This window comes from Acomys russatus, chromosome 6 (genome assembly GCF_903995435.1).
Source record: "Acomys russatus chromosome 6, mAcoRus1.1, whole genome shotgun sequence".
In the NCBI taxonomy this organism is placed as follows: domain Eukaryota; kingdom Metazoa; phylum Chordata; class Mammalia; order Rodentia; family Muridae; genus Acomys; species Acomys russatus.
The window spans coordinates 53262533-53281253 of record NC_067142.1 but is presented as its reverse complement, the minus strand read 5'-3'; the positions used below and the strand labels follow the sequence as shown (position 1 = coordinate 53281253).

The 18721-nt window shown below is 40.1% G+C and overlaps 2 protein-coding genes across 5 annotated transcripts in view; one reads left to right on the top strand and one right to left on the bottom strand.

Annotated features, from left to right (window-relative positions):
* Window positions 1-15293, bottom strand: part of Angptl1 (angiopoietin like 1) — a 30517-nt gene extending 15224 nt beyond the window's left edge. Inside the window, exons 1-2 of the mRNA XM_051147641.1 lie at window positions 14939-15293; window positions 8819-9667 (exon numbers count right to left, since the gene is read on the bottom strand). Coding sequence (XP_051003598.1) covers window positions 8819-9641 — 823 coding nt within the window. The 5' untranslated portion in view covers window positions 9642-9667; window positions 14939-15293. The remainder of the gene's footprint in view (window positions 1-8818; window positions 9668-14938) is intronic.
* The window catches only part of Ralgps2 (Ral GEF with PH domain and SH3 binding motif 2), a 140420-nt gene that overhangs the window by 94969 nt on the left and 26730 nt on the right, over window positions 1-18721 (top strand). The gene's annotated exons all lie outside the window — the stretch shown is intronic.

Sequence of the window (18721 nt, the reverse complement as noted above, 5' to 3'; positions counted from 1 at the left end):
ACTAAGTTTATTATTCTGTGCGCAAAGGTCAGGGGCAGCCTACAGGAGCAGGCCCTGTCCTTCCATCATGGGGGTCTTGCGATTCATCTTAGGTTCTCAGGTTTGGTAGCATGGCCTCTTGCCTCCTAGACATCCTATCTTTAGCCAGTTAAGATTTTCAGCTTTTTAAAAATGACAAAAACTTGATGCTAAATCGTGTGTAGGGTCGGATTTGTACATTGTAGCATCTAGAGAAAACAGTCTAGTTCTACTGAACATCCTTGGGCACCAGTGTTTGAAGACTTTTATTTTAAAAGCATACAGAAATTATAACTAGGAAAAAGAAAGAATTATGCTAAATAAAGATATATTTAAACAAGAGAGTTTTTAAGTCATTTGTCAAAAATATTTTTACTAAATATTTTCAAATTTTGATGTATACTTTTTCAGTGTCTGAAAATAGTTTAGTCAAAGTTCTTAAAAGAATTTCTGCTCTATAATTATAAGAGGATTACTGAAAATTTGAGAGATGTGCTACAAGTATTATGCTAAGAATATAGGGCTGTTTCATTGGATCTTACTAAGGTAGGTTAATTTCATTACGTAAATACTGCAGCGTCTCTGCTGTCGGAGGGGACTCTTGGGGTGTGAGCTCCTCCTCTGGATTGCCCCTTGAGGGTGGAGCCACTGTGTTCTTCAGACTTCGTGTCTCCGTGTTTTAACTGGGCATCAGTCAAGTTTGTTAAATAACTGAACCAGTCTTTCCATTTTAGATACAAGGAAATGGAAAACTATTTGCAAAAATTGGGAGCATCAGATTCTCTACTCCGTATTTTTATATTTCATATATAACTTTTTCAAAATTATCACTGTCTATCCACACTGTAGATTACTAGTAAAAATATGTATATATGTAACCTGGAAAGTTGTATCTTCTTAAAGTAGCATCGCTTTTTTTTTTTTTTAACCTCTCAGTTTCATTGGCTTCTTTTCTCTCTCCTGAGATTTCCTTATTTTTGTGTCCATTATGAATGCCTCAAGGATAATTGCCTAAAAATATTTTTTAACCCTTCCTCTTTGGATCCCTAGTTTGCTGCAGTATTTCTTCTTTTGAGATGGACTCTCACCGTGTAGCCCAGGGTGGCCTGGACTGGCAGTGAGGTACAAGCTTGTCTTTACAGCCACGGTCATCCTATCTCAATCTCCCCAAAATGCTGGGAGTGGTATCTTTGTTGCTGTGTCTGGCTTCGCGTTTGTCTTTTCAAGCCATGAGTGGATTCAGGGTTCGCAGTCATAGTGGTCAGAGGTTTCTCTTTCTTTTCCCTTTTTGGAGACAGGCCTTGATCTCCAGAGCCTCGTGCCTCCACAGCTCAAGTCTTGGAATTGGGGTGTATGCACTGTACTTACCTCTGCTCAAAACCTTCAGCACAGTACTTAACGTCCATAACTACCAGTTCCTATCAGTACCTTTTTCTCTTTTGTCCCTTATCTTCACGTGCAGAAGTAGTGTACTGAATGTCTTCAGTGTTTTATTTAATGCACGCATGCTCATTGAGACGTTCAGTACACCTAGTCAAAGGTTAGAATATAGCCATTTCTCCCACAGAGAAATAAGACATTACTGAAAACCCTCAAGTTGTGAAAATTCATACATGAAAAAATAACAGCTAATTTTAGCCCTAACATACTTTGCATCCTGCTGCAAAACCCCGCGCATCCTAATGCTGTCCCTTCTTCTTTTCATTAGTCACATAAGAATAATTTCACATTATAGAGCATGTGTCGTGGCCAGCCCAGAGAAGAAGACTTATATTTCACATAGGATGAAAACTTTAATTTCCTTAGGGGTGGAGCGCATGGGGAGAAGTGGAGGGAAAAGTAAAATGGCTCCCAACCCCATACCTCATTGACTCTGCATGATATATGGTAACGTGTCTGTCTGTTCATAAGCAGGGACCTTCTTTTGTTGGGTAGCTGCAATTTGAGCCCATTCGGGGACTCCTGGATACTTGTTACTAAATGATTTCTGATGGTGGTCATTTTCAAAATGTCTTCAGCTTTATATTGTTATTCTAGGAAGGGCCTGTCTTGGGAGGTGGAGAGAGGCTCAGTTTGTACCTTTCCTTCTGTACAGTGTGAGGACTGAGTCAGAGCCCAGCATTCACATGAAAGCTGGGCGATTCTGCAGTCTGAGCACCGACTTGGGGTCAGAGACAGGAAGATCCCAGCTAGTCTACCCAAGTCAGTGAACTTCAAATTTAATGAAAGACCCTCCTTTCTCACAAAGGTGGGGATTAGTCAGCAAGGACACCCAGTGTCGACCTTTGGCCACACAAAAACACACATATGAAAAAAATTATTTTTAATTTTAAAAGAATCATCTTTTCTGAATCTAGTACAGGCTAGAATATTTTCCAGGTCCAGAGATAGGAAAGCAACCTTGAGGTTAAGTGGGAGGTGAGAGAAGCGGTAAGAAAAGGTTAGCTCCAATATAGTGTGCCATATAGCATTTTGATGAGGTTTCAAGTACAACGCATGGTAAGAATGTGAGTTAACAGCTGAGTCTGGAGCAGGAGTTTGCTGTCTTCCTGTGTCTAAGCTCAGTGGAATGAATAAAATTAGGCATTGGGAGCTCAGGGGCCTCATCTAAGCCCCATGTGGGCTACATACTGAAGTGTGTTGAGCCTCACACAGCTGTTATAAGTTTCTTACATCTGAAATATAAATGACAGGACGATGTTTACAGCCTGTCAGGTGGGCCAGAGACTGCCTCAATCATGTGCTTGATGGCTGTACTTTTAAAAATAGTCATGGTGGAATTTTAAAGTTAGCCACGTTTCGTTCCTGAATGGCTACTTTTAGGCAAGTTAGGGTGTCTAAGGAGGTATTTTATCGTAAATTCTTATTTTAAGGCCTGGTGCTACTTAATGGCACATGAGGTGCTTCATGGGCGATACACATGAATGCTGCTCCTGTCTAAGTAGGTCCCATGTTCTGTGGCTGCTCCCTTCTCACAACTTGACATCACAGGTGTACAGTGCACTCGCTTGAGTACGCTGTGACAATTCACATTTTACACAAAAACATTCTTACAGGTGGCCCTTAGGATTCATTTCAGTTGCTATAAAAAAGCTTAGAAATGTTATGGTTTGGGGTGGTGGCAAAGCCTGGCTAAGTAGTCCTTATTAGAAGCTGGGACAAGAGCGCTCTGAGTTGTGCCTGTCAGACTTGGGACTAAACTTCGTAGATTTGGAAGCAGTGTAAAGATTTATGTATCAGCCTGTTTTTGTTTAACCTGTGTTTGTTAAATACCAGAGAACTATCTTTTTTTCCTGCTCTTTAATAGGTGTTTAGATGTTTAATTAAATAGAATTCTAGGTTATCTGAGTCCAGTTTTTATTTGATAAAACTTCCAATGCATAAAAATTTAATTATTTTTAACTTTACTGATCATTTTTGAGAGTGGGCCTTGTGTTTATAGTTTGGATATCTGTGCTCCTTAATTGATATTTTAAAAAAAAAAAACCCTCAGGAAATTTTAGTTGAAATTATTTTGCAGAAGACATGAGTAAAACTAACAGCCTTTTCTCCTCGTTAGAAAAGACAGTAAATACCAGAACTCAGTTTTTGGGTTTTATAAGTATACCAGTAGTCCATTGTATATTTTTGATCTTGGCAGAAACATTTTCACATTGTTGCTTGCATGCCTTTTTAATTTTTTTCTCTAGAATTAGACGATAGGTACGTACATACATACATACACACACACACACACACACACACACACACACACACACATATTAACTTCTTTCTCTAATAAAACTCCTTGTAGAATATCATCAGTTTTATCTTTGAAGATTCAAATTTAGCTTGCTGCTTTGCATATTATCAAACAAATTTACCTCTGACTCAAATGTGGTTGCTTCGGAGGGTACAGACAGGAAGTGCCTCTTCTAAGGCCAAACTTCCATCACCCTTTGTTGCATGCATGCAATGACCTTGGAGTAGGCATCATTCATCTTCTGTCATATAATTTTTATTCTCAAAGCAGAAAGCTAGATTCTGTGTGGTGGATTGGACTCTTCCTATACTCCACTCAAGAAAAGTACAAAATTTCTTTGTCGTTTTGTAGCCGCCTTAATACCTACGTAGGTAATACAGATTGTGCGTCTTGTGTGTCGTGCATGTATTGAGAGACTATAGAATGACTACCTACATGTAGAGCATCGTAGCTGTCTGTCAGAGCATGTGTAAGCACAGTAACCATCTATGTCAGAGCGTGTGTAAGCACGGTAGCCATCTATGTCAGAGCATGTGTAAGCACGGTAGCCATCTATGTCAGAGCATGTGTAAGCACGGTAGCCATCTATGTCAGAGCGTGTGTAAGCACAGTAACCATCTATGTCAGAGCGTGTGTAAGCACAGTAACCATCTATGTCAGAGCGTGTGTAAGCACGGTAACCATCTATGTCAGAGCGTGTGTAAGCACGGTAGCCATCTATGTCAGAGCGTGTGTAAGCACGGTAGCCGTCTATGTCAGAGCGTGTGTAAGCACAGTAACCATCTATGTCAGAGCGTGTGTAAGCACGGTAGCCGTCTATGTCAGAGCATGTGTAAGCACGGTAGCCGTCTATGTCAGAGCGTGTGTAAGCACGGTAGCCGTCTATGTCAGAGCGTGTGTAAGCACAGTAACCATCTATGTCAGAGCGTGTGTAAGCACGGTAGCCATCTATGTCAGAGCGTGTGTAAGCACGGTAGCCATCTATGTCAGAGCGTGTGTAAGCACAGTAACCATCTATGTCAGAGCGTGTGTAAGCACGGTAGCCATCTATGTCAGAGCGTGTGTAAGCACGGTAGCCATCTATGTCAGAGCGTGTGTAAGCACGGTAGCCGTCTATGTCAGAGCGTGTGTAAGCACCTTAGCCGTCTGTGTCAGAGCGTGTATAAGCACGGTAGCTGTCTATATTAATCTTTCTGTGTAAATGTCCAAACAGTATTAGACACTTTCCTCACAGTTGTAAAAATAGTTTCAGGCTGTTATATAAAGAGATAAATAATAGGCTTATTAGTTGTTTGTCCAGTGGTGCATACTTGTTAGGAATCGGGGTGTTAGAACTGGGAGGCAGGTTACAGCATCCTGTCCATTCAGCTTTATTCTTACTCAAGGCAGAAAGAGCAGGTAAAGTCACTCACCCAGTTTCCGTAGTGAGGGGAGTGGCACTTGTTAGATACAGCTGATTATGTCTTTAGCTTTGTTTATAGAGTTAAAGGAAGTTAATGGTCACTTATGTAATAGTGGAAAAGTTATCGCTATGCCTTAATTTTTACATTGATTTCTTTAGGACTGCTATGTGCACCATTGTTTTCTCATGAGAGTGAAATCCACTTTAGGAGATTGGGCATGCCAACGCACTTGAGTCTATGAGGTTTTATTTTGTTTTGTTTTGTTTTTTTTACTGAAGCTCAGTATATTAAAAACATAAAACGAACTGATGTTTTCGTTCTGTATAGCATTTTCTTGGTTTATTATAAATAAATACTTGCATCTTCATTTATGCTAAAGTTGTTGATGCCATTGACCTAAATTTCAGGATCTACTTAGAAGACTTGACAACGGTTGCTTCTACACTTCAGTATTGTACCTACCGTAGCTTAAGGAATGCATCTCAGTTACCTTTATCTATGAATTATATTAGAACTGCTGTGCTGATGAACCGTGTCTTCAAAGCTTAATCAAACATGTTTTAAAAGGATAGGAAAGATAAATGTTTTGGTTTTGGGGGGTTTTTGGTTGTTGTTGGTTGTTTTTGTTGTTGTTGTTGTTGTTGGGTTTTTTTCCTTTCTAAGTCCAGTGCATAGTTTTGTACGTGCCTAACAGTTAAAGGGCTTGCACTATTAACTAATGATCATCATTTACCTGATTTAGTAATACTCTGCATGGCTGCTGCTCTTACCACTTTTGTTTTTATGGAGGCCTTTAGATTGACCACATTAAGAGGCTCTGTGTTATCAAATCATTGAATGTTTCAGTACCTACAGTTGAGATACAGTGTCCATCTGCCAGAAAAGAGCTTATATTTTAGAATGCATTTCATTTAGATGGGCTGTGGGTACTTGTAAAGGTAATATAAGTCAATACATGCATGAATTACAGAAAGTAGAGGTATTTGTGGATATAAACAGCTACTTGAGGCCCGTGGGTGTCAATAAAGAGTTGCAAGAAGGACCTTCAGTTTGCAACATCCATTCATCCGTTTGATCTCAACCTTATCGTTTGAATGGGCAGAAGTCACAGAATATTAGAAGAAAGTAAGTGGGTTTGCTTATTGGAACAAGTTTTTAGGAAGGAAACACATGAAAGGAAAATGGGGCTTTTTTTGTTTTTGCAGAGAATTGATGAGCAGAAGTATGGGATATACATACTTTACAAAGGAGGCTTATTGCCAGTGTAGAATATATTGTGATGGAATAACCGTTGGGAGCAGTTACACGTTCGTGGTAGGAACCAGCACTTGGATGGCATGTACTGCTCTAAACACATTCAGTATTAAACTCTGAGGCAAGTACTAACACTGCTACTCATTTTGTAGCTAAGGAAAGTGAGGTACAGGCACACCATCACAGAGCTGGGAACACTGTCTCTCTTCTAGCTGCTCCTGTGGGTTATTTGAATTTTAGCTGGTTTTGCTCTGAATTATAGACAAGAGGACCTGAGTAGAATTAAGATGACTGTGTTTATGGGACAGGTGGGAAGTGCCAAATAGATAAGTCTTCTCCGTTTTACTTGGAGAAATTTGTCCTCAGAATATAATTTTTGGAAAACAAAGTAGTTTTTTAAGTGTAAACAAATATTGATTACTATGTTTATAAGAAGAAAAAAGAGATGATTAAAATGTTAACTTTATTTCTCCTTATTAGGCTATTAGGTGAGCATCTTTAAAAAGATGGTTGGTATTTTCTAAAGTTTGTTAAGTAAATATGTATTTGTTTTGAGACAGTTTCTCCTTATAGCCCAACCCTCTCGCCATTGGTGTAATTAGAGGAGTACACCACACTAGCCTGCGTTATTGTCGTCACGGTAATTACTTGTAGCAGGAAAATGTTGGTGAGAAAATGATTATTTAGGGCTTAGTTACTTATTCTTCAAAACGATGAGCACAAGATGCCAAACCTGGTCCAACAGAGAGGCAAACGAACAGATCTGAGTAACTCCAGTATAGTATGGTGTAGAAAACAGATTAAAAACAGAAATAGCTTATGGTTTGGAGAAAGAGCCATCTAATAATGTCTGTTTGATTCTTGGAAGTCATAGCATTAGTCTTTTTTTTTTTTTTTTTTTTTTAACATTAGTCTTGAAAGCCTTGATCACCCATGTTTCAGTAGAGGAAGCTTTGGCACCAGAAGTAATAGATAATTCTAATGCACACATCAAGCGTCTCCTATACCAAGAGGCAAAGCTCTGCTCAGGAACAGTCTGAGCACAGGGGATCCTTGACATCTTGAGATATGGAGGACCTCTAAAATACAGTGTCTGGAAGACAACTTGTTCACAGTGTGAACAAAGAAGATGCCAATGGAAGTAAGACTCGAGTGTGGCCGCATGGAAGGCAAAGGCACGGTGTCAGTGGATGCCACTGCTGCAGACAACCCTGTGCTGCTGCTTCCTGGTGCCTTCTGACGTCCTGCCTTTTCAGTATGGAAATGACTTCCTTTTTTTTCTTTTCTTTTCTTTCTTTCTTTTTTTTTTTTTTTTTTTTTTTTTTTTTTTTCCTTTTTTTTCTTCTGGGCCTCTGAGCTTCCCCTCCATTGTAAGGAAACAAGTGATCTCATAAAGGATTCAGGAGAACGGCTTATGAGAAAATGAATGCACACGTGAAAGTTACTAAGTGAAACAAAGGGGTCTGTTTGTTTACCGGTCACGCCAGAGGCAAGACTGATAGAGAGCAAAGCAGTGAGAGGAAGGAGGGGCATTGAAAAATCGAGGCAGACCTCTTGATATCAGAGTAGGGATTTTTAAAGATTTATTTATTTTTGTTTTATGTGCATTGGTGTTTGCCTGCATATGTCTGTGAATGTGCCAGATCTCCTGGAACTGGAGCTATAGGCAGTTGTAAGCTCCCACAAGGGTGCTGGGAATTGAACCTGGGTCCTCTGGAAAAGCAGTGTTCTTAACCGCTCAGCCGTCTCTCCAGCCCCCAGAGTAGGGATTTTTAATGTTGACAAAAACAGTGGTTGGAGCACAGCTTTAAAATTGTTTAGCTTTAGAAAATAGAATCGCTTTTTCTAGGAGGTAACAAAGCTAGGGTTTGTATATGTGCTTTGAAGTTTAAGAGAACAAGAGCCCCAGACCTTAGTAGTCTTAGAGTATTATAGGGATCACACTCTGGGACATGCCATTGCAGACTTGAGGAGAAGGAGAGCAAAATGTTAAATACTGTTTCTGAGAAGGAAGATGGCCAGAACGTGAGAGAAAGCAGAAAGGATTCTGCAGGGCGAGGAGGAGGTGGAGGTGGCGCTGGCTGCAGGCTCAAGGTACAGAGCGAGTTCTTCAGTGTGTCAGGGTCATTCTCTTTGACAGCGACCTCCATTGTAAAAATTTTGGGGGAAAGTCTACTTTTTTTCACAGAACAAAAATTAGAAGCACCTAGAAACTTAGAGCGGGAAGAAGAGAGATACTTTATATCAAATCCTAATATTACTGAAAAAGGTGAAATTTTGATTGACCGTGTAGAATGCTATCACCACACAAGAACAAGGACTTACTAGGATAGATTATGGTCGCATGCATCGTGTACCTGCGTCTTCATCCTCCCCATCTGACCAGTAGGTGATGACTTACCTTCATTGATGAAATTTACTGCTGGGATCTTGAAAGGGCTTTTTGTGGGAGCTGTTGCCAGATCAGGAGATGGCAGTAAGTCTCTGGGATAACCTGGATCCCTCTGTATCTCATTGCCTCCCAGAAGACCAGGGGTGTACTGCTGGTGGCTGCTAGGAATGTGTCTTGGGACCACCTGGACAAGCGGGGGAGACACGTGGGGGTCTTGTCGGGAAAATATCCTCAGGCACTGCTCCTCCAACACAGTGATCATCGCAGACTGGTTATTGACGAGATCAGTTAAGGAAGCGTATTTCACTTCTAGCTCCCTGTACCTTGTTGCCATCCTCAGCATTTCTGTGGTGACGTTGAGGATTTTGTTCTCCAGCTGGGAAAGCTCGAGGGAGTTGTCTCGCTTACGGATGATCTCATGTAACAGTTGCATATAGAGCTGAGTGACTCGCGAGTTCATGTTGCGGCTCTCCTTCCTCAGCAGCTTCACTTCATTCACGATGTTCCCATCCACATCCACCACCAACTGCAGGATGTCTATCTCCCGCTTCTGCCTAGAAAGCACATCCTTCAGGTTCTCAAGGTCCATCCTGGTGATCATGTCTTTAATAGTACCTGTATCTTGGCCTTTGGTGTTGACACAGATCGGCCCTGTTATTTTTTGTTCAGGTACCAAGAATGTATATGAACATTTCTTTGCTTCGTCTTTACCATCTGTTGCTCGGGGATATCTCCTTTGGGTTATTTTTTTTATTTTAAACTGTCCTCCTTTGCAATGACCAGTGCCCAGTAGGAAGAGGAGCACACTTAGGGTCCAAACAAAAGCCTTCATTTTGAAATGAACTTGTACCACGGCGTCTTTTGGAAAGCAATTGATGAAGAGAAATCATAAAAAGAATATTAGTTTACATACAGATCAAAATTACATTGAGATTCCATCTTATCCCTGCTAGTAGGAATATAAATTAGAGTAGCCACTGTGGGAATCACTATAGGCGTTCCTCAAGCAAAAAATAGAACTGCCATATAGTTGAGCTGTTCCCCTACTGGAAATCTGCCTGAAGACTCTAAGTCAACAACATACTTCAGAGATACTTGCTCATCTTTGTTTATCGCAACACTACTCACTACAGCCAGCTGATGGCCTAGGTTTCCATCAAGTGAAGGGTGAATGAAGAAAACGTGGCATATACACACAGTGGTTCAGCAGTAAGTAAAGAACAAAATTAAGTCATTTGCAGGAAAATAGATGGAATTGGAGTCAGCTTAATAAGGAAAATAGTCCAGACCCCAAAAGGCAAATATCTTGTATTTTCTGTTATATATGGAACCTAGGTTTTATATAGACATATATGGCATTCACACACAACGTGAAAACAGGGAGTTGTGAAAGTAGATTTTTTGGGGGACAGGACTAGAGGAGATAATGGGGCATGAATATAGTCAAAATACATGATATACTTGGACAAAAATGTTGTAAAACCTCTCACTTTGCATGGTGAATATAAGCTAATCCTTTTTAGAGCAGTAATATATAAAGAACTTAGTTAATTTTCTGTTGCTGCAATAAAACACAATGAGCAAAAGCCACTTGTGGGAGAAAGAATGTATTCTGGTTTATGCATCCAGGGGGATATAAGTGTCATAGTGGGGAGGTGTGGTGGCAGGAACAGGAAGCTGAGAAATCACATCAGTAGAGACAGCAAACTAGAAGTAGGCCAAGACTCCAAACTCTCAAAGCCCATCACTAATGATCTTCCTCTAGCAAGGCCACACCTCCTAAACCTCCACAAACAGCACCACTAGCTGGGGCCAACTGTTGAAATACGTGAGCCTGTGGAGGACATTTTTCACTCAAACTGCCGTAGCATTTAAGGGAAACTGAGTGATTGATACTAGTAAGCTTGATTTAACTTGAATTCTTAAGTTTACTATTAAGTTAATATTTGAAATTTGTTTGAAGATTAGAGCCCCATGTCTTGCCGTTCTTTCAGCTGCCACTTTATAGCATGTTTTTATTCCCAAGCACATTGAAGAGATTTCAGTCACTTTCCGTCCCATGAAGGACACACTGTGGTGTCCATTAGAGTTTTTAAGACCCCTGTAAAGTACCTTCCTTTAGAAAGCTCACTCTCTCAAAGACTCTGAAAACAGTGCATGGTACATCTAAGATGGTAAGGACAGCTTCACGTGGTTGGTACTGCAGCCTCCAGGCCATCTTACCACTCATGTTCCAGGCTAGAATAGCAGAAGATGGGTTGAGTTGGTCTTCTGTAATGAATACTGTGACTTTCTTTTTAACCCACCAAGTCAAATATTTTAAGACTAATAGGAAGTGGAACAGTTTTTGTATCGTCTGATTGTGGGACTGGAGACAGGTTTAAGAATAGCAAGATACTCACAGACATTGTGGTTAATTGTGTTTCCTGAATTATAGACGTGTGTGCTCTAAGCTTATAGGTGGTTCAGGGGGTGTTTGTGTTAAAGTCTAGTGGGTTGTATTTTAGTAAATAATCTCTAATTTTCAGCAAGCATTACCAACTTGGGTATAAAAAATCTTTTTGCACCCACGTGTGTCCCGAGGGCCAAACACACTAATGTTAGACACAGGTCTAGAAATTGTGTTCCCTGGCCCTGAGGTCGTATCTGTAGCAGCAAAACTTAAACCAGAATGTGTGCCTGGATAGTGTCCTGCTGGCTGTGGCAGATGAGAAGTACGTGTTCTCTAGAGTCCATCACTGGAACTCTTTGCAGGAGCCAGGATCTCCCTCTTTCTCTGTAGTTAACTCCCAGATGAGCGGAAAAGGGATGGGAAAGTGTTTTCATGTGATCGGGTTCATGAGCAGGCTACACCCTCAGCAGCACTGGGTGCCCTCGGGGCTTTTTTCACCTAGTTTTCCACTTGAGCCCTTGTTTCTTGATTTGAGAGGTCAGACCCCACCTTGTGATGCATAGTACTGACAGCACAGCAGGAACACAGCTGAATACCTACTGATGCTCTCAGGAGACACCACCCGCTCCAGGCCTTATACGTATTAACTAGTCTCATCATACCCCAGTGGGGCAGATGATTCTGAAACTCATTTCCACGGGAATTGGCACCCCAAAGTGCCATGTCAGTAGCCACACAGTTGCTAAAAGGTATAGCCTGAATTTGAGCCAAGACAGTCTTCTGGCTGGGTTCATGCTTTTAAAATTAACCACCTCATTTTATGGCTCCATTTTCTAAACTTGTTTCTGTCAGGGGTGCATTCTCTGTAGCACTAGAGATAAAAGCTCTGAGAAGTAAAAGCAGCATCACAAGGGAGAAGTCCCAGAGAACCAAACACACTGAGGAGGGGTTCCAATGCCTGACTTGGGGAGGGTACTATGTTATATATAGAGTCTGTGATAGCAAAAGACAGGCGCTTCCTGTGGCCTGTTCCTTTGTTATGCAAAAGCATGTGCAGGTCGGCCCTGTTGCAATCCAGGTTGCTCCTGCAACCCCTTGCTTTGCTGCTGTCATTCCTTTCTGCCCATATGTGTTCCATCAGTTGGTGTTTATGTAATTTAATTTACAACCCCCAACACACATAATATACACACTCACACACACATACACATACTCACACACATACATACACAGAAACACACACATTCTTAGTGAAACACGGGCTTTTCAGCTGCCCTGAAGACTGCTGTCAGCTGCCCTCTTAAAGCACAGCTCATCTTCTTCATTGGTTTGTCCAGTTTAGTGTTCAAAGAGGAGAGATAGTGAAAATTAACAAATGGGGGAAGAGTTGGGGAGCCATTTGGTGAAATAATAATATTTACATCAAAGCCTTCTGTTGCTGGCTGGTGGCAGAAGGACACAGTGAAGACTTGAGCTCCTGTTCTGCACTGTGCCTTCTGACACCAAGAAATAGAAACCAGAGGACTCACTGCTTCATTACAGAACATCTTTTACTCTCCAAGAGTTACCTGCACTACAACTGATGACAGTGTTGGAGTTATATTTGCAGAAAATTCTTGCAAGTTAATTGTAATTTTATTTAAAACAGAAAAACAGGGAACAGTAAAATGGAATAAATAAAATAAAAGACATTAGACTCTGGGCAAATATATATCTTTTTGCTAAATCTCCTTGTATGATTTTAATAATAGGACAGAAGCTCTTGACTCATAAAATTGTCTAAATTTTTTCTAGAAGGAAATAAGATACCAAGACAAGAAATTTTAAAAATAAAAACAGAATTTTTGGTCTAATCTGCCTTATGTCACTATAGTTCAGAAAATCAGTAATAAAATTTAAGATGATATTAAAAGCTCCTATGATCGTAGTGTTTGCTTTATGCTTCCTTAACTCAGCAGTGATGGTCTCATTGTCTCTTAAAGCATAGTTAGAGACACAGTCTTTAGTAGTAGACTAGATACATCATGAGCAAAGAACTTGCTTTCTAAATTTTGTTTACTATTACATTGTCTAAAAATACTCTTATTTAATGTTTCCCACATATGTTCAGTTTTAAAAGTGAAAGATCCATAAATCTGTATTACCTCGTAAAACCTTTCTATTTACGTTAAGTTTTTCCTAGGTCCCAGGAGAATGTTAAAATTTAGTTACAGCATACTGAAGCTTAAACTGCACCTTTGCCTGATGGTTTTTAGAAAAGGAAAAAAGCTGTGCAGTTGTATTCATTTTGTTAATAGTGTTTCTCTTCACAGTTGCTGTGTGCCAGCTATAAGGAGAATAAAAGCCTGGGTTTACTTCTTAGGCTGTGTCCTGCGCTGAGAGGAGCCTGAGGCAGTGAAATTAGCTGAGAAGCACTGACTGACTAGGTGGACAAGGCCCTCCTGGTTGTCTTTGTGTTGAGGAACTGATCTGAGAATAGCCCTGGAAGTGTCCCAAAAATGGACAACTCGTTTTCTATGATTTGCACACACTGTGTTAAATGCCTACTTAAGGTATTGGAGGACCTGAGCATAAATGCCGTCCTACTTTAAAAAATCATGGCAAGCAGCAAGAGAGATGACAGTGTTTCAAATCTAATATGACTTGGAAATTTTATCAGACTCTTCTGAAAAATAAGTATTTAACCAAGCTCAGAATTGAGAGTTTTAATGTCTCAGCAAAGTTGAAAAAACAAAATCTAAACGTTACCATCATTTGTTGACAGTTCTTTCCACTAAAGATAAAAGTCAGGGAACCCTCCCAGCATAGCCACCTGGGCTGCCTGTTGGTGTAAACACTTACTGTTGATGAGCAGTGATTTTGTGACCTTCGTGATTAACAGAGCCCTGATAAAATGTTGAGGGCATGCACCTACCCGTTAGGTATAGTTGCCACGACTTTTAAAGACTGGCTTTGGCCTTCAATACTTTCTTAAGTAGTGAAATTTTCTGAGTTCATATTGTTAATCCTGGTGGCCCTAAATCTTCTTAATCCTGACCTTGAAGGAGGTTTCCATTGTATCAGTATTTACTTTTCCAAGTAGTTCCAGTTAAAAGCAACTTTAATCTGTTGCCAAAATGAAATTTCTGTTGTAGATAAACTTAGGACAGTCTTTAAAGTGATGAATCCTAACACGAAACACCAGAGTAGCTTAGAGCCTCACAAGAGTTCTGTCGTGCTGTAACAGATTGTGTTGCAAACGCTCAGCCGACCCGTTCTCGGCTGAGCTTTGTAACCATGCTTTGAGAATCCCAATAGTTGATATGTGTCTGCACACACAAACACACGCGTGCACACGTGCACACACACATGCACACCATTCAGAAGAGAAATTCACCATGCTCACAGTTGTTTTCTTTAGTTTGCAACTTCTGCTGTTGATTTGTTGTGCTGTATAAGCCTTAGGCATTTAATGAGTTACTTGAAAAACTTTCTGGTGTCACTAAAGCATTTGTTTTCAGACTCCAGCATGTGCATATCAGTCTATAGTCACACACTAGCTTGAACCTCAAATAATACATTAACCATCGTGAAGTACTTAGTGACTAGTTTTTCAGAAAGATACAAAGCAAAACCTTGAGATACAAATCAGCAGCATCTTCTAAAGTTCACTGGCATGTCTCAGGCTTTCTAGTACAAAGGAAAGTGATGCATTTGGCATAGCATTTTGAATAAATATAAAAGAAATACTAAAATACCTTTGGTGTCTGGTCAAAAGTGAATCCGGAAGCTTGCGTCCTTGCCCTTGCTCTCTAACAGATCAGTGTAGACGTTTACTCATCTCTGACTTCAGTGGCAACTGCATCTCTGTTTCTGATCGTTGAATCCAAGCAGTAAGGAACTTCTTTTGACAGGCCACCTGTGTAATTTGGAGCTGTCTGCAGACCGACTCTAATCCAGCAGAGAATGCATTGTGACTGTGCTGGCTGCAGCGTGGAGCCGTAACCAGCCGCAGCTGACAGACTGTCCGCACAGTACCCCGAGAGTGATTTCCTCTCCTCAGTAGACTCAAGTTCAGCCCACATATTACGTCATTAGCAAAGTGCTGGAGCCTGAGGAGGGGGTGGGAACCTCCTCCTTAGGATTTCCTCTCTGTAGCCCTAAGTGGGGAGGGGAAGCTGGATCGGCGGGAGGTTGAATAGCTCTGAACAAGGAGAGATTGTGTGCAGGTTGAAGGAAGGGCACCATCTGGAAACAGACTATCATAGTTCAGCAGGCAATTATAAAATAAACATTTTAGTCTCCTGCCACAGAGTGTTTGAGTTGTTTTAAAAAAAAAAAAAAAAAAAAGCATTCCACTTTAGAAGTAGCTACAAGCTGTAAGTTGCTACACTTTTCCCAGAAGCAGCCACCTAAGAGAATAATTGTGACAGCCTTGGGGGAATGGTTAAATATCTTATTCTAGTGTTGCTGTTTCAGACGGTTTTAAACCTTCAAGAAATTGTAAGGAATCATGTAATGTTTAAGAGAAAACTGCTTTTATAGCTGGGCCTTTAATCCCAGCACTCAGAAAGCAGAGGTAGTTGGATTCCTATGAATTTGAGGCCAGCCTAGAATACAGAGTGATCTACAGGGCAGCCAAAGAGAGCGAGTGAGAACCTGAAGTGGTGATGATGATGATGATGATGATGATGATGATGATGATGATAACAACAAAAACATAGTTTGCTTAACTGATTGGTAAATATAGTGGGTTTTTTATCTTAAATTCTGTATTACATAATCAGTGCTTTTTCTGATCTTAAGTTCTGTGTTATATAATATGCTTGCTTAGAAAATTATGCCTGTCCTAGTTAGGGTTACTGTTGCTGTGGAGAAGCAACATGACCAAAGACAACTTAGGGAGGAAAGGGTTTACACTTTCACATCACAGTCTGTCATCAAAGGAAAACAGGGCAGGAACCTGGAGGCAGGAGCTGATGCAGAGGCCATGGAAGGGTGCTGCTTACTGGCTTGCTCCTTTGGTCTTGCTCAGCTGCTTTCATAGCACCCAGGACCACAGCCCAGGAGTGGCCTACAGCCGGATCTTACAGAGGCATTTTCTCAATTGAGTCTCCCTCCTCTCAAATTACTCTAGCTTGTGTCAAGTTGACTTAAAACTAGTCAGTACAGTGCCGATTGTTGTTATTAGTTGATTATCATCACCTAAAAACAAACATGACCCCAAATTAATTTTTTTAAAGGCACCTCTAACTCCCAATTGATTGTGTAAACTTAGGACAAATCATCTCCTCCTCTGGCTGACTTTTCTCTGCTAAGAAAATAGGTTCCAAAGAACAAATGAACACGTGTTGAATAGCTATGATTTTTCATGAAAAAAAAGACAAACATTTAGTAATTCAGTAGCCAAGGAAACCCAAATTTGGACATCTTCAATCACTTGTGTTAGTACTCAGTGTTAAGTGGTGTCTGAGTTTTAGTTCTTACCTGAAACATTGTGGCGCTCTCTTTACCTACCTAGTTGTTGACCTTTGCTTCTGGCGTCTTGTACTGGGCATGCCATGTGCCTTCCCCTCCTTTCTGCTTTAACTAGTTCCAGCTATCTTCCAGGGCCTATGGCTGAGTAGATTCACATCCTTTACTTACTGCACTTAAAGTTTGTTACCTCTTTCATAGAATTATTTCTTAGAATTCCTCTGCTATATGTAGATATATAAGGGGCTTAAAACTATAAATAAGTAAAGTAGACTCTAACAGAAAAGTGCTGATGTGTTTTGGGGATTATTATGTCAGCAGCAACTCAACTGTGGCCACTGAGGGACGGTGAGACTGTATTGTTGCCACATATTCTGATCCTGATGGCAGATAAGATAATAGCTTCTAATCTCTGGTTTATATTCTATAATTATCCAGTGATGTTTTCACTCACTACTAGTAGCTGAGTGTTAGTGAGAAGGGAGATAGTTCCTCTGGGCCTTTTAGTTTGAGAATTATTTAGCTTTCTAGCTTGAGCAGTTTCTACTACTAACCAACGTGTTTAAAAAATGGAGTGACAGAATTCAGGAACAAATAACACTTGATTTGGCTTGTTTAATGGAAAATGAAAGCATGGAAATCAGTTCTGTGTAAAATCCTGAAAAGCAGAACTAAGGAAATAAAGAGAAAGTGCATGTCGAATGAGAAATGTAATGGCAGACGGTGGAGAACACCAACTTTGAGGGAAGGTAGAGAGAAGGGAGGATCGAAGGATGGGAAGCTAGGAAAGTTGAAACTGAGGGGAAGAAAGAAGGAGGTGACCTAATTACAATACTGCAAAGAGGGTGGAGACTTAGCTCAGTGAGCCGGTGCTTGCCTAGCATGCAAAGGCTCTTGGTCCAACCCTGTACTGCAAAAACAGGAATGTAGGAAATAAGTAACCGTAGAGTGATTAGGTAGGAGGCGAAGACCAGCAGATATTTAAATTTTTATAAAAGGTCATGAAAAAAAATTAAAATAAAATAAAAAGGTCATGAATTGTGACCTTGACCAAAAATAATTTTCAATACCATGATATAAGAACTTGTTTTTGCTAATTTTAAGACATTTGTATTTAATGGCAAATACACCTAGGAACACATTTTGATTTATACTTTATTTCAACATGGTTTTCAAATACTTATTTACCTTTTGTATATTTGCAGTCACGTAAAAGAGCACATAATGATCCAAATGCAAGTCAGAATAACAAAAAAACACTGTACTATTTTATACAATTAAGAACAAGACAAAACCAAGGATGCCTTATTCAGTTTTAGCATAATTGAGAAAGTAACTTCAAAAGATTCATGATGCAGGCACTGTGCCTTTAAAAATAAACACTTTGCTCTTTACAAATTTTACTTTCTTATGGTCCTTAAATATCTTTTTACTTTTGTATATAAAATATCATTAGCATTTCTAAGTCATTTGTTTTTCAAATAAAGTCACTGTTAAATTCTAAATAGCACAGACACTGACTGAGTTACAATCTGTGACACATATCACATACATACAAGATAAAGTAGCCAATGCAGTGTTCTGTAAGGAGTACAGCACAGTATGGCTGTACAGAAAAGACAGAATCGTAATGATCCTTGGAGAGAAAGATGCAGAAGCCTGGGTGGGCACTGCTTTATCAGCGATGGTAAACGTGTCACATGAGCCTACAGAAAGTGGGAAAGGCATCTTGAGGCAGAGATCTGATTGGCCCGTGTATTATATGTACTCTAAGAATTTCAAGAAATACGAAGCACTTTTTTTTTTTTTTGTGCCAGTTTCTGATCATAAATGCTGTCTGTCTCCATTTTGTTTTGTTTTTTAATCTCTGAATAAGGAAATATAAATTTCTAATCTCTCAAGGGCCTAAGAAAGACAGACACAGGTATCTACCATCCTGAGTATAAATATAAAGTCAGCAGTTCTCCAGCATCAGGTTTGGTGAGCCTCAGGATCTCTCAGTGAGAATTCAGCAGCACATACATGCATTCGGAACCCAGATTTGACTACTATCTCTAGTTCATGGT